Raw genomic sequence first — 14,958 nt, 5'->3', positions numbered from 1 at the left:
GTGCTTAGGAGTGAGAACCCCAAGCAAAAATGAATTCAGGAGTCCCTACAGACAAGGAATAGCTTCTGTGGGGTTTATGGCTGAAAGTACAGATGTAACCAAATTAGAAAGGCACAGGGCTCACAAACTAAGCATGAAATTAATTTTTAAAAACACACACATGCATTTATAAATAATCCTCATGTTGGTTACCACACAGATACCCATGATCTTGTCATACTCTACATCCAAACTGGGGGGCAGGGACATGCATATGAGTTGAAGCGGAAGCCTGGAGTCCAGCTATCCCAGCTACCACCCTGAGAGTTAGGACATAAGCACAGGCTACAAATTAAAAGTCAAGTTTCCTTCCCTCCACATATGCTCATGCAAACACACACACACACACACACACACACACACACACACACACACACAGAATGCTGAGTTCTTCCCAACTCAGTCTTCAAAGCAAGTGTGCATAGAACCAGAAATACACCACTTGGGTGCCAATGGTTCCTTTACATGTAGCTGGCAGCAGCAGATGAAGACAGTGAGCAGGAAGTTTTTGTTTTGCAGAACCCTCAGGTTGTAAATTAGTGGCCTCTATGTACTACAGGGTGCCTGTAGCAACAGAGTGGAACAGGGACAAATGCCTGGATTTTCCTCTCATGCCTTCTGATGCCCACCCCTGGGTACCTATTTCTGTCTGTCCTCTAAGGTCTTGATTGTTTGTTTGTTTTTTTAAGATGTTAGCAAATAAAAGCTGTTTACTCTCCTAAGAGCTTTGGATTGTGCTGTTGTAGATTTAAATGATCAGAAGTCATTCATCTTGTACTAAATGAGAGAAACTGGACGCAGACAGGTTTTCCAAGCCTTACATCCAACAGCAGCTGGACAGCGGTCTACTTCTGCTCTTGATGTCAGCAGTACGGTTCTTCCTCATAGCTTGACATTCCTTAGTATGCTCTACCTATCTCTGAGTTCATGCAATGACTTAATAAAATAACATATCGATCCCAGGAGTATCCCCATCACAGATTCTAACTCATTTGATTTTTTTTGTAAGTAATATACACTTACTAAGTTTCCATCATACTCCAAGATTCTGACCCTTTTGATCTCCCACCCCATAGTCTAAGACTATGATTCACAAACTGAGTTGGGGAGCTCTGGAAAATAAAGATTTCTGGGTTCTAATCCCTGCCCCCAAACTCTCTATTTTTAAAAGGTCTCCAGGTTATCATAATTGCAGTCAAAGCTGAGAGTCATGGGGTCAAATGCCAAGCTTCCAACCATGTAAGCCATGCTCCATTCTCTGAATCCCCTGGATGCAAAACAGAAATAATGCAAAGGCTTCTTCAGGCAGCAAGCCTTTAGCCAATGAAGTGAAGCCAACACCAACACTCAGCTTGGATTTATTTCACTGTGGAGTGCTGGCTCTTAATCTACTTAGTTACCATGGATGCCACAGCAGGTGAGACTCTGGGTTGGCATTCTCCAGAACCCTTCCCTCCCTGCCTCTTCCTGGAGTGGCAAGGAGCCAGGCGCTTGCCCACAAGACTGCTTTCATGCATGTTGTGTACTGACAAATATTTATTAATTTTAATGCTATAAATCTCTCCAGAAATAAGAATCCTAGATGACATTTGCAGAGAAATGGACTTATAGGCAGAAAGAATCAAGAAGAAAGATTTACTTTTGCTTTGCGGGAGGGGAAGGGTGTGCATATTTCTTTTTGATTTAAACCTCTGATATGCGACTCCAAACTCAATGAGGAGAGGCCCCGAAAGCCCTGGGTCTGTCAGAGGACTTCACTTCTGCTTGGCTTTTGAACAAATACAACAGTAAGGCAGCAAATATGAAAATAAATTATATTCACAAGAGGAAAAATAACTTACTTTGGGGTTTTATTTCATGAAGAGGTTTTTTATCTAAAAGAAAGAAAGAGAAAGAGAAAGTTGCATTTAATAAATTTACATGGCGCAGATATAATCCCTGTATTACTTTGTATGGACCTCCATAAATGATACATTTTCTCCAATTTGCAGGCAATATGGGTTATAGGGCCCACATTTTCCTTTTGCATTCTAATTTTTATTTGCCTCTTTTTGAAGTATTTCCATATGATGATTATTTTATTTAAGAATATATTTTCTCTCCAGTTTGCTAGCATATTTTTCTTGGTTGCTTCTGCTCGATTCTTATCTGCATGATAAGTGCAAGGAGCTTGCTGCCTTCTCCTTTTAATGCCCAGTGAGCAGCCTGCTGGGGTAAGAGATGCCATTTCACTATACATGAAGACAGAAAAATGAACCAGGGAATAAATATTTAAAGGGACCCTGCCTTGGTGTGCAGTAATCATGGTCTGGATGTAAACTTCCAAACTGCCTGTTGAGCCGTTCCCTGGGGCTATGGATGTGGTGATGTGAGCATTTTGGATTTGGGTTTTTTTTTCCTTCCTCCTTAATCTGTTTAAGTGTATGTTGTTTCTGTCAGGGAAGACGGTGTCATTGTATATGCAGCAAGCTGGTGGGATGTGGCAGTGAGAGGAAAAGGCATTCATCTGGACCTCAGGTGACACTCAGCTGAAGCACTTTCGACAGTTCTCTCCAAGGCTCTCTGTCCATCAAGCACTGTCTGGTCCTATCTCCCGTCAGCATCTACTTCTGAATCTCATGCTGACTTTGGTGCCTGTGGCTTACTTTGCTTTGCCCAGAGTCCCTCCTTTCCTGGTGTTGTTAGTTCCACCTTAGGCTAAACACCACCCCACTGGAGAAGGCGGACATGAGAACTTTCCAGATGCCAGGTCAAGATGCCAGGATTCAACACTTCGCAGCGCCTCCTGCATTCATGGGGGTGTCTGTCCCTCATTGGGGTGTAGAAGCAGGCTACACAGTTTCAGGTCATTGGTGACCATTCACTGAGTCACAGGTCTGGAGCCGTGAGAGACTACCTTCTGTAGACTGGCTCTCTATGACTCTGAAGATGACCACACAGAAGGAGGCTTTCATTGTGGGTTGAGGTTTTAGCAGAGTCAAACCCAGCACACTACACATTTGAGAACTTCACAAACATTATCTGACTGATTGCATAGTAAACTCTCCCAGGCAGATAGGATGCGGTGGCCAGTTTGCCTAGGAATATCAGTCAACAAAACCCATTTCTGAACTTTATATTGATCTTGAGAGAAAGCTCTTACAGTACATAAATGCAGTGTGCTTCGAGTATGGCTTTCGTGTGTTTAGCTGTCTGACCTGTGATGGAAGTAAATTTACAAGTGGGATGCAAACCACCCTCCAGTAGATGAATCATTTAATAGTAGGGGAGAATGAGGCAGCCGTAGGTACTGTCTTCAAAACGAACAGAGTCTGGGACAACAATGTATTATTCGTATTGACATGCTCATGGAAGATTTCCATTCAGGTTTCTAAGAACACTGGCATGTCCCTCACTGCACAGACTAGACACATTTCCCCAAGAGCAGGTGGCAGCTGAGAAGTCCAGATGCTACTACTCTCAAGAACTAGAAGGCGACCACTTTGGTGGGTTAAGCCGAGCTTCTGGTTTGTTTGCTGCGAGGCATCTGAAAGCATTCAGTATGGGCACTGAGAGGCTGGCAGGCCAAGGCTAAGATGCCTGAAAGTGGTGCATTGACACCAGCCACAAGAGGAGATGGGGGACATCTATTTAGAACTCTGCCTCAGTGCAACTCTATTTTCTCTTCTGAACCACGGGAATGGGTATTAAACCAGGGAACAAAGTGAAATGCCAATAAAAACAGGTGAGATGCAAGATGAAACCTCAGAAAAACTCACTGATCATCAACCTGTGCAAAAAACGGGGTGGTGAGATTCTAGTGGGAATAGCTCTGAAATATGAGGGAATGTGGCTGAGAAGCCAAGGGTTAAGGTCTGGAGACAGACACAGTCATAAGTACACTCAAGGCAGGGACCCTGCACTTCCCTCTGACCCAGCTCTGATACCAAGGTATTTGGCAACGTGGCACTGTGCAAATAATCCAGACTTGGGGTCTGAACTGGACTTGATGTTTAAGGGTTCCACATCTTGTCAGTGCGGCTTCATTGTTCTTTCAGTGAAGCAGGCGTAGTAACACCCTCAACATTTGGTATTCAGGAGTAAGCAGGATATATACAGGGTCATGAAGCATAGAGTAGGCACAGGTTTGGCTTAATAACTGCAATAAATGGTGGTTGATGAAGTAATTTCAACCTGTGATGATGGTGAGGGGCCCATTAACTCAAGATGGCTATTTGTGTTCCTGTTGGGAGACAGTTCACAATGCCATGTCAGAGATTGGTGGTGTCTCTGCCACAGTGAGACCAAACTAAGTCACAGCTTAGTTTCTTGATGTGCAGAAAAAGAAAGGGGTCCAGAAATCTGCTGGGGACCCTTTGCCTCCACCCACCATCCTTAGCCTTAAGGAGGGCAAAGGATGATATGGGTACAAAAGCCATTCATAATGGCCTCCTGCTGCAGTGTAAAATGCCCCAAAGGGCCACTGTTCTGCTGGCCAGCATGGCTTCTGTTTCAGCTTCCATCTTGCGGGAACAGCTGGAAAGCTCTGGAGTCCAAAGACATTAGCTCCCTGGCATTAGCATCCAAACTGGGTTCCGCTGTGTTTTGTGTGAGAATAATAGCTTGAAAGGAACCCACCATGGCACAGCGGTTTCCTCAGTTAAACACTGAATCTGACATAGGCTAGAGAAGGCCATCTAGCTACCTCTCCAACTTGGAAGGCTTGGCCCACTCCACACTGTTGTTTTATTCTGTTTGCACAGTCATTCTCTCACAAAGCTCAAGGCCATGAAACAACTTGGCCTTGGTCAACCAAATCCTCTCCACTTTAATTTCCCCCTCTCCAAAGGCCGCATTCAAATGGCCCCCTAGTAAATTAATCCATTAGGGCCATGGTTCTTAATGTTGGCTGCACATTAGAATCACCGGGGGAGCTTTTAAACTAAACACCCATGCCTGGGCCCCACTCCAAGAGGTCCTGATTAATTGAGGTTTGTGTTTTTTGTGATTACTACTACTTCCTGGCAAGAAACCAGGGGCTGTGTGTGGTCAACTCCAGTTAGTCTCTGCTGCCCTAAAGGGCTGTGAGGTGGCAGCGTACAGACAGGCCTAGGAAGTCGGTTTTCTATTTGATAAGCATTGAAATAGTGCAATTTTGAGTCAGTAGCAGCTAAGCAGTAGTTTTGAGAAATCGAAGTCACTTCTCAAGGTCTGCCTCAAGTCCTGGGAGGGTGAAAGGATGGAAGGAAATGGCTGATATGTAATTATAACTCCGCCTTACTTACAAGTGAATGAATCAAAGGGGTTTTTAATTGTCTTAGACTACTGTATCTTAGAAAATCATGTTTGGTCTTTACTTACTAAGCGACACAGACAGGCACAAAGTGAGGAAAAAAATTCACCACAGAGAACAAATACTGTTAATGTTAAGTCAGATATGCAAGTTTAGGTTTTTCTCTGATTTTTATGGATATGATATTAAATATGCATATAAAAGCTTACATATGTGGTAGCACAAAAATACAGGAAATTGCCAGTTATATTATCATTTCACATAGGAAAACCATAGCTTATTGTTCTGCTTTCTGTCTTTATTATTATTATTATTATTTACTGTAATGTAAATAAGGTTTTGTGACTCCTACCCCCACATACCAGTATATATGTGTATAAAGTTGTGTATCTGAATGAAAGGGAGGGACGAGATGCAAGAGGGGAGGGAAGGGAAAGAGGGATGGGAGATGGAAAGGAGAGGGGAGAGAAGAAGAGATAGGAGATAGGAGGGGGAGGAGAGAGAGAGATGGGATATGAGAAGTGGGAGGGGAAGGGGAGGGAGGAAGGGGAGGTGGAAGGGGAAGGGAAGGGAGAGATGGGGTATGAGAAATGGGAGGGGAAGGGGAAGGAGGAAGGTGAGGTGGAAGGGAGAGGAGAGGAGAGGAGAGGAGAGGAGAGGGAGGGATAGGAGATGGAAGGGAAGGAGAGGGAGACAGCACTTTGTTTTTACTTTTGGTGATGACTCATTCTCTTCTACCTTACTTTAGTCTTTGTTTCGTTTCTTTCATCTAGGTTCCCAAAGCATTCCATGGAATCCATTGTTCTCAAAAGCTATTTATAAAGCCACTCTATTGGAAACCAAAGGCCATCGTCATTCAATTCACAGGCTGGGGACTTGAGAGAGCAGGCCTGAGAAGACAGCACACTTGGACAGATGGACTCCATCTCCAACCCTCCAATTCTTCGGATACCATGGACTGTCACTCTACCATACCTGTGCCCTTCTTTCCAAACACTGAATAAATGTTTGTTCTCAGTGTCTGCAGTATGGCTTCTAAGATACATAGGGTCACTAAGTATACAATATGTAGGACAGTAGCTCTTTCCCTAGATTGTAATCCAAGCATGTCACCATAGTTAACACTTAACCTTTTCTTTCATTTTATTTCCAAAGACCATTTTCATTTCCTTCTTTGTAGATTTCAATCTTTGAAACATTTTATGTCCCCCAAATATACATACTAACTCTTTTATTGTAACTTACTTTAGCCATTTTTCAAATTCACATTGTTCAGTTGACACAACGTGGAATAATCTGTCTTTTTGCCCACACCCTGGCTGTTTCCTTGTTTGTTACAACAGCTTGTAGCCTCAGTAAGCAGTGTTTGCCCCTGGTCCTCTGCTGCTCAGACCATAGCCAACTGCTCTGCTTTCATGGTCCCACCACAACAAATATGAATTCGTTCATAGAGATCCTCAACTAAACTCATGTAACTGTGAGATAAATCTAGTAACTCCCAGCCCCATTTTAAGCTTTGGTTCATGATATTGCTTCTTTTTGGGATACTCTTTCCCACTCCAATCTCCCAGAAAAAGTCTCCTGCCTCAGAGATGCAGACCATGATATCTCTGGTGATTATGTCATTAGCACACATGGCTCCCTGTTCTGTACAGTTTGTTTTACTTTATAGTCAGTAAAACACAGAGAAAGAATAAAAACAAAACAAAGAAAAAGATGCCAAAAACCCCCAACCCTAATGATTTTATGTTTGATTTTATATATCTTAAACTCCCGTAATCCCTGTCATTTTCAGGTCCCTAGAGTGTACCATGCTAGAAGAGGTGAGTCTACTGAGTTTATGGGGCATTGCAACTGTATATTCACAGCAAGAACAATATGGAGAGAGCTGGGGAAATCACTCAGTGGGGAAATCACCCTGAAGAAGTGCAAACTAAGTTTGCAACCCCAGCACCACATATATACTGGGTGGGCGTGGTGGTGCACCTGCAATTCCAGAATGTGGGAGGGGAATCCTGGAGGCAGCTATAGAGAGATTAGCCAGTCAGAATAGATAGACAAGTCAAAGAGACGAGCTTCAGCTTCAAGTGAGAGCCCCTGTCTCAATAAACTAAATGGAGAGTGATCCAGGATAATACTTGATTTAATATTGGGTCTACATACATAGACACACACAAGAATGTGTGTGTGTGTGTGTGTGTGTGTGTGTGTGTGTGTGGAGAGAGAGAGAGAGAGAGAGAGAGAGAGAGAGTGTGTGAGCATACCACAGACACACAAATGCAAAACAGAACAATCACTCAGAGAGGCTGATTAAAAGTCACTTTTTTATTTTACGTTATGGGCTATCATTTTCATTCATTCATTCATTCATTCATTCATTCATTCATTGCCTCTTTCCCCATAGCTAGAAATAATTAATAGCCAGTTGTATGACCTCTAAGGGCTACACCTACGACTGCAGGAAGTTCCAGTTCCAGGGCCTTCCTGATGGCCTATTCAAATGCTACAGATAAAAAAATCAGACCAACATGGGGCCTGCTTTACGTTGACCGCTGCAAGGGGCCTGACTGTTGGGCAGACACTGACTTGACAGGTGAGGATTCTGGTCTTCTGGGTGTTCAAACAAGCAGAAATACAGCTATCAGTATTTGTGTACTCTCTAAACTTGTTCAGTGAGCAAAATGCAGAATAGAAGAGTGGGAGACATGGCCTTTCTTACCTGTCACACATGTGTGTGTATCTGTGTGTGCACACAGTCATGAGTACATGAGTGCATGCATGCATTCCTGCATGTGTTTCTCATTATGCTTTCCTGATAGGTCAGAGGGGACCCAGGGAGGGCCATATATTTGCCCAGTCACAATCCGGCTCAAAGCATTTCTCACTCTTTTCAACTCCTGCCAGCTTCCCAGTCCATGTTGCATCATGACATCTACTGTCCTTTTGAAATACCATCTGTACATGTCCAGTAAACATACAGAGAGAACAAAACCACCTAAGATCTTCCAGATGATGCCCTCTAGATAATCACCACCTTCCCAGGGAAATACGGTTGACTATTAGAATTCTGGGGACAAGAGAAAAAAAATTCTACCTACTTGACCACTTGCATATCAGTAAGTGAAAAACAGTTCAATTGACATCTACTACATAGGATTTGTTCCAAATCCCATCATGCTAATTAGGTGGTGTCAGAGGGCACCATCACAGACAGTTCATGCATGTCACATCTGATGACAATGGCTCCAGCATTTACCTCTGCTATAGCTCATGATTAGTGTTCATTTAGGAGGTGCCGTTTCCTCCCCTTCCTTTTTTTCCAAATACTGTATCTAAGACAAATAAGTATCTTTAATGGCTATTCTTACAGGTGGAGTTTCTATGTTTCATTTTAAACTAATTCACATTTCTAGACTTCATGTCAACCTAGGTTTTAATTTTTACTGACATATAATTGTGGTATAATGTGGTTTTAATATGTCCTTGCCTTGTGCAGGGTCCATTATGGGATACACTCCTCACCATTTCTTTGATGTGAGAAGAGTCAAAATCCTCTCTTTTAGCTATTTGGAAACAGCACATTTTTGCTGGTGATAACCAATTATTATCAGACTCCTTTCTCGCTCTTTACCTATAACATGGTGTATGTAGACCATACATGCAGCTCCCTACTCCCCACAACTTGCCCTAGCTATTTTGTGGTGTACACACTCAAAATCAAATACTACTCTGCAATTAAAAAGGTGAAATATTGTCACTCACAGCAATAGATATCACTGTGTTCACTGAAAAGAGCCAGCAACAGAAAGCAGAGTGGTCTATAACCTCATTCCTGTGGAAACATAACTAGCTTCTATAATGTTCTCTTCTTTTCCAGTGAGTGTGTGCTTAGTATTGTTTCTGTGATGACATATATGTTGTAGGGCTGCTGCAAAGCCTTTCCAGAATTTCCACAAGTCTCTGCTCAAAACGTCTTTCAAAGTGGCAAAATGCAGGTTTTCACCTCTGTTCTCAGGGAGGATACATGCTGAACTCTCCCGTCTGGGCCAAGGATGCTTTGTCTTGCTACACTTGCATTTGTCTACAACAAATGTCTGCACACATTCAAAGGTGCACACAGGCTGATATAGAGCTCAGTGGGGGGAGGACTGGACTAGCATGCAAAATACCTCACATTCTATCCTCAGCACCACAAAAGAAAGATCATGCAAATCAACAGAAAATGGAACAAGATGTCCAAAGCAAATGATCACTGAGACAGATGTGATATCCAGGTATTTTACGTATCTTTCAACATCCTAGCAAAATTAGTACATTAAAAAGATGATAACTGTATTGTAATGTTCATTTCAGAGTTTCTCCCAATAACAAAGATACAGAAAAATTTAAATGCCCACTACTAAATGGATACAGAAAATGCAGTGGACAGCTGGTAGGTAGAATGTGATATATGTATACATATATGTAGTATATCATATAGAATATTGTTCAAGCTTTGCAAAAGAGTTCCTGTTATTAACAATAGCATGTAAGGACTTGGGGGACACTATGCTAAGTGACATAAGCTGGACACAGGAAGACAAATACTGCATGGCCACATTTTCATGTGGAATCTCAAAATGCCAAACTCAGAACTGGAGAGTAAAGTGTTGCTGCTGGCCCTAGTGATGAGGCAAGGGCTAGTGGAGATACTTGATAAATGCAAAGTTTCATTTCAGTTAGATCAGGAAGTTCTCGAAAGAAATCTCCATCTTTGTGACTACAGTCAATGTTATCCTGTACATTTGCTCAGAGGGCAGATCTTACGAGAGGTGCTATTATACTAATTAATTAGTGATCGTAAGTAGTCATGGAGCAAGCAGTCATACTGTATAATGTAAATGTAAACAACATCTCAGCAAAGCTAGATAAAAGAAATTTTATCTGGGACTATCAGCTTAAATGTAGGCTTAGGGTAGTCATCTATTTTGTCAAAGGTTATCCTTCAGTTGTTGGACAGGGGATGTCTGGAATGGAGTGGATGGAGGTGAAAGGCTATAATGACTTATCAGCTACTTATATAATAACTGGTGCTAGATATGTGTGGGTGATGGAACCTGACCCACAAAGAACTTCCTCAAGAGATACTATAATCTGAAGATCTGTGTTGCAAGCATCTTCCCTTCCTCCCTCGCTCCCATCCCCTTTTATGATTTTTCTGGCCTCAATCCATTTTGCCTCAATTTCCCTAGGTGTGAAATTACAGGTTTGTTCCATCAAGACCAGCCCATCTTGTTCTTGCAATTACTCCAGTCCTCCAGTTAGCCACAAATTCTCTTATTGTTGCAGACCAAGGTGCCATTCTCCTTAGTTCAACACCAAAAACAGGAACTGAATAGAATAAGTACTCTGTAAATATGTGTGGACTAACGTAATGCTAAGCCTTTCATTTCAGTGACACCATAAGTAGTAAAAGGGCCAATTCCACACATTTCCCACATTTTATGCACTCTTAGGACATAGTAGCTTTCTAATGATGGGTGTATAGAGGGATTCGAAGAAAACTTAATTATACAATTGGGTGCCAAGTGAGTCTGGTGTCCTCTTTCATTGGCACAGGGCAACTTATTTTTTAGTTAAAATTTGTCCTGTATTCTATGTAATGGCCTCTCAAATGGTTAACTGTGTGATAAAATTCTCAAAATAACATGAGAGTCCTGAATCCTGAAATTTCAATAGTATCTTACTCATTTCCATATTACATATGTGTTTGTATACACACTCATATATGTGAAATCAGTATCAAAGATCTAAAATTATACTGATTTCAACTTTCAGAGCTTTGATGGAACTTAAACATCACTGTGTACTTGTTTTACAGGGCATGATATCACGATTTTTGCCCATGGTCACAGCTGGTTAACAAAACGTCTAAACTGATAGCACGGACTCTCGACTCCTGGCTCAGGGATATTTACTATTTATTGTGTTTTTCTAAGTGATATTGGTTATTTCCAATTCCATCTAACACTAACAGTGTTGTGCACTGAACACCTGAGACTGTGGGCATATCTTTTTATGTATGCAATGACATCATCATTCTAGGGAAAGTGAGTGGCCAGAGTGAAGGAAACTAGTCATGATCCTGGCATCCTCAGTTCATGGCTCACTGTTCTCAGTTCTGCTAAAAACACGCATGTATTTAATGTGTAATTTAAGGAGAGAAGGTGGAACCAAGATACAAGGTGTCTCCGATCTTGATTAATTCACCTTGTTTAGCACCCTCTGGAGGCCACTGAATTTTGTGCCAGAGTAGATGGCTCAGTTTTAAATCACCTCCATGACGGGGTTCTTGCCATTTCTTTTATAGCTCAATGAGTTCAGTTACTAAATCTTTCTTTACTCCAGATGAATATTTCTCAATCCAGAGTTTTATGCAATTGAATCTTGAACTAATTACACTGTAAATTTAGAATTTGTAATTAATAGAACTGGTCCTTTATGTCACGAGTCTAGATGCTGGAAACTTCCCTAATAGAAAAGGACCATGGTTATCAGCAGCTACTCAAAGACACTCCTGTGAGTCATAAAACAAAACAAACAAACACAAAAATACACAAATAAATAAAAAACTATCTGAATGATAATCTATAGGTATTGTGATGTGAAATCACAGATGCTCCAGACTGTTTGGGGACAGGGACACTGAAGCTCAGCAGGCTCACAAGTGTAGCTGCTCCATTTGACCCCTCCTCCCATAAGAAAGGAGTTTCGAGTTTATACTGATGAATGTTGGATTGCCTTATATACATGCTTTGCTGTCAGCCTGTTAGAAAACAGGTGCTTCTGATGAGTCTGCAAACCAGGACCTCAGTCTCTTGATATAGTGGAGACTGATATCCTTGCTTATGGATCAGCCAGGTTGGTGGCAAGACTTCTTCTTTCTCCTGAGCCTTCTCTTTAACTATGCTTAAATACTGTCAACGTCATAAAATGATAGAACTGGTTGTGGCCTTTCAAGTCACCTGGTCTCCTCTGAGGGAACACATCCTCAGGACAAGTTAAAGTAAGAAAATTTAGAGACATTCATTTAGAGCTTGCTAGAAGTGCTGCAGAAGGGTGTTTTTAAAAAGTCCCCACAAACTACACAGGTTCTCTTAAACCCTTTCTGAACTGGCAGTATCCCCAAATTATGACCTAGGACAGGTTTAAGTAAAGAATGTATGTGTGTCCTCTCACACATTTTAATGACAATTACATCTCATTTTACTAAAATCATGCTAACATTAGGAGATATTTAATATGCCACATTATTGATATCTTTTGAAGAACATGGAAAATATTGTATATATACATATATTTTCTTGCCACAATAATCCCTTTATTAAAAATTATGTACACAGGGTACAGTTGTTTTACTATTAATTAAAATGGAGTGCTTAATATGGGAAGCATGTGCCTTCCAGGGGCTGTGTTTTCTCAAGATGACATCTAATAATGTAATAATTTCTCCTTATAGATGAGCACATTTACACTTAGGAAAACTAAGAAACTGGCTCAGAGTGGTTCTGTTCATAGGGTTCAATCATAATTAGAGATCAAGCAATCTGGCCAAAGTGCCTGAATTCCTCAACCTGCCCCTTAGCCTTGGGATGTATATTTACCTTGTAGGGAGGGTCCATTCTTTCACTGATCCCAAACCTAAATCCAGGCCCATTTCTAGTCATTTGGAAAGACAATGATAAGTTTCAACTCACAGTCACAGAGGACCTTGGAAGGCTCTTATCTGTGCTTCTCAATGCCTTCAGCCAGTTCCCTCCTTAGTGCCTCACCTCCAGAAGCTGGTCCTTCCCACCTTCCCACAATCTCCAGTTCAGAGTCAGAGCTCTGACAGTACCTTCTGGGGAGGCCACACGTGAAAGCTTTCTCTTTTCTTTCCAGTGAACTTAAACCTAATCGACTCCTGGGTTCTATGGCAAACATTTTAAATCTTTGCCAGGATTGTATGTCCTCATAGGCATCCTTGCAGACCTGTTCTTGATTCTCTTTTTTTGATACCTTAATAGTCCTGTTTTTGTCAGTTTCCTGTAAGTAACCTGGTTTGTGAATACAGTCATATTACTCTCCCTCCAGCTGCCCCAAATTAATTTCAGAGTCCATTCTCTTCACATTTCAGGTTTAACTTTGATTCTTCTCATGATAGGAAGAAATTTAATGAGATGAGTTCAAGGCAAAGAAACTTCCAAACATTCTTTCTAAAGTACCAAATAGCTTGCCCTGCCTAATGTCAGGACAAGTTTGTGGGAGAGTGGGAAAAGCCATCACAACATTCTTGGGAGGAATGAGTAGGAATAGATGAAAGTAGATAGAAAGAGGAACCAAAAAACACAATTCTCAGCTTGGATACTCTGTCAGGATACCAACCATGGCACAGTGGTTGAAGGCCAATCCTTACTGGAAAGGTGATTACATTCCAAAACAATCCGACATCTTTTTACTTATGAAAACGTCAAAACTGTAAAGTATATAGTGGGTAGATAACAAAGGAAGGAATTCCTACGGTCATTCATTGCATATGGTTTATTTGTCTATTTATTTATTCATTCATTTATTTATTTATTATCCTTTCTATGCTCAGTTCTGCCCAGGATATAGCGCACAAGTGAAAGTTAAAAAAAAAAGTTCTGGCTTTGTAGGGCTTCAGGGAATACTTCCATGCTGACACAGGAGGATCATAGCACTTCTGTTATGTTTTTGCTTTAAATTAAACCCAATGGAAACTTTAGTCTGGAGTCGGCATACTAATCTTCTTATGGGAGTGGTGTACCAAAGTTTCCTGGGGTATATGGAAGATGTTACTAATCTGCCCAGTGACTGCCCATGTGTCTAAATCTTCATCCTTATGACTCCTGTGCCTGTAATATTACACCCACAGGCACTGTGCAGTACACACAAAGGCAACTGTCAATTAATCAACTGTTTGTTATGCAGGAAGGCAAACTACCAAGTCCTTCTTCAAAAAGAACACCTGGTCAGCAGTGATAATGTGAGTCACTGCTGGATTTTTAGTTGTTTGCAGCACAGGACATGGAGTCCAAGGCATCAGGCACGCACCCTAGGCAGGCATTCCACCACTGAGACCTAGCTTCTTTGTACTATACACAAAACGGGACTATTGCTTTCTCTTTTCAAACCAATTGGGAAGAATTTATAAGCAGTAGGCTACTTGATGACATCTAAGAGTAAATTATATTAGGACATTATCTTGGTGATCCCATTTTCATGTCTTTGCTATGGAGACTCCATGCCAGAACTAAGCAGTTATGTGGTGCAACCTGTTCTGAAATTTGAGATCAGCTAACAACTGTAGTTCCACTATATTCCTGAATCTTTGCCCACAGAAAGAAATAGATTTGTTTGGCATTGGAAAAAAGAGACATCTGTCTGTTATAATCTTATATGAGAAATAGGTGTTCCATATAAACCCCTGGCATAAGAGGAGGTTTAAAAAAAAGTTATAGCTGCTTCAGATGCTCTGAGCTATTCTAGAATAAAATGTCTTTCATTCAATGCCCCAAGAAATAAAGGGAAGGGCTGGTAATTGCTGTATGAGATAACAATGAGGCCAGAGAAAATTCTTACCAAAGCATCCATTATTGTCATGTGAT

The 14,958-nt window shown here is 41.4% G+C and overlaps 1 protein-coding gene across 9 annotated transcripts in view; it reads right to left on the bottom strand.

The window, feature by feature from the left end:
* The window catches only part of Unc5d (unc-5 netrin receptor D), a 519,921-nt gene that overhangs the window by 85,491 nt on the left and 419,472 nt on the right, over positions 1-14,958 (bottom strand). For 7 of the 9 annotated variants that reach the window (XM_005066591.4, XM_013110828.3, XM_005066592.4 and 4 more), the window contains one exon: positions 1,881-1,913. The exons of the other annotated variants lie outside the window; for them this stretch is intronic. In XM_005066591.4, coding sequence (XP_005066648.1) covers positions 1,881-1,913 — 33 coding nt within the window. The remainder of the gene's footprint in view (positions 1-1,880; positions 1,914-14,958) is intronic. 9 annotated transcript variants of the gene reach the window in all.

The sequence above is a fragment of the Mesocricetus auratus genome, unplaced genomic scaffold (assembly GCF_017639785.1).
Source record: "Mesocricetus auratus isolate SY011 unplaced genomic scaffold, BCM_Maur_2.0 Super-Scaffold_100026, whole genome shotgun sequence".
Lineage (NCBI taxonomy): Eukaryota > Metazoa > Chordata > Mammalia > Rodentia > Cricetidae > Mesocricetus > Mesocricetus auratus.
Note: the sequence above shows the minus strand (reverse complement) of the source record. Positions and strands in the feature narration are given on the sequence as shown.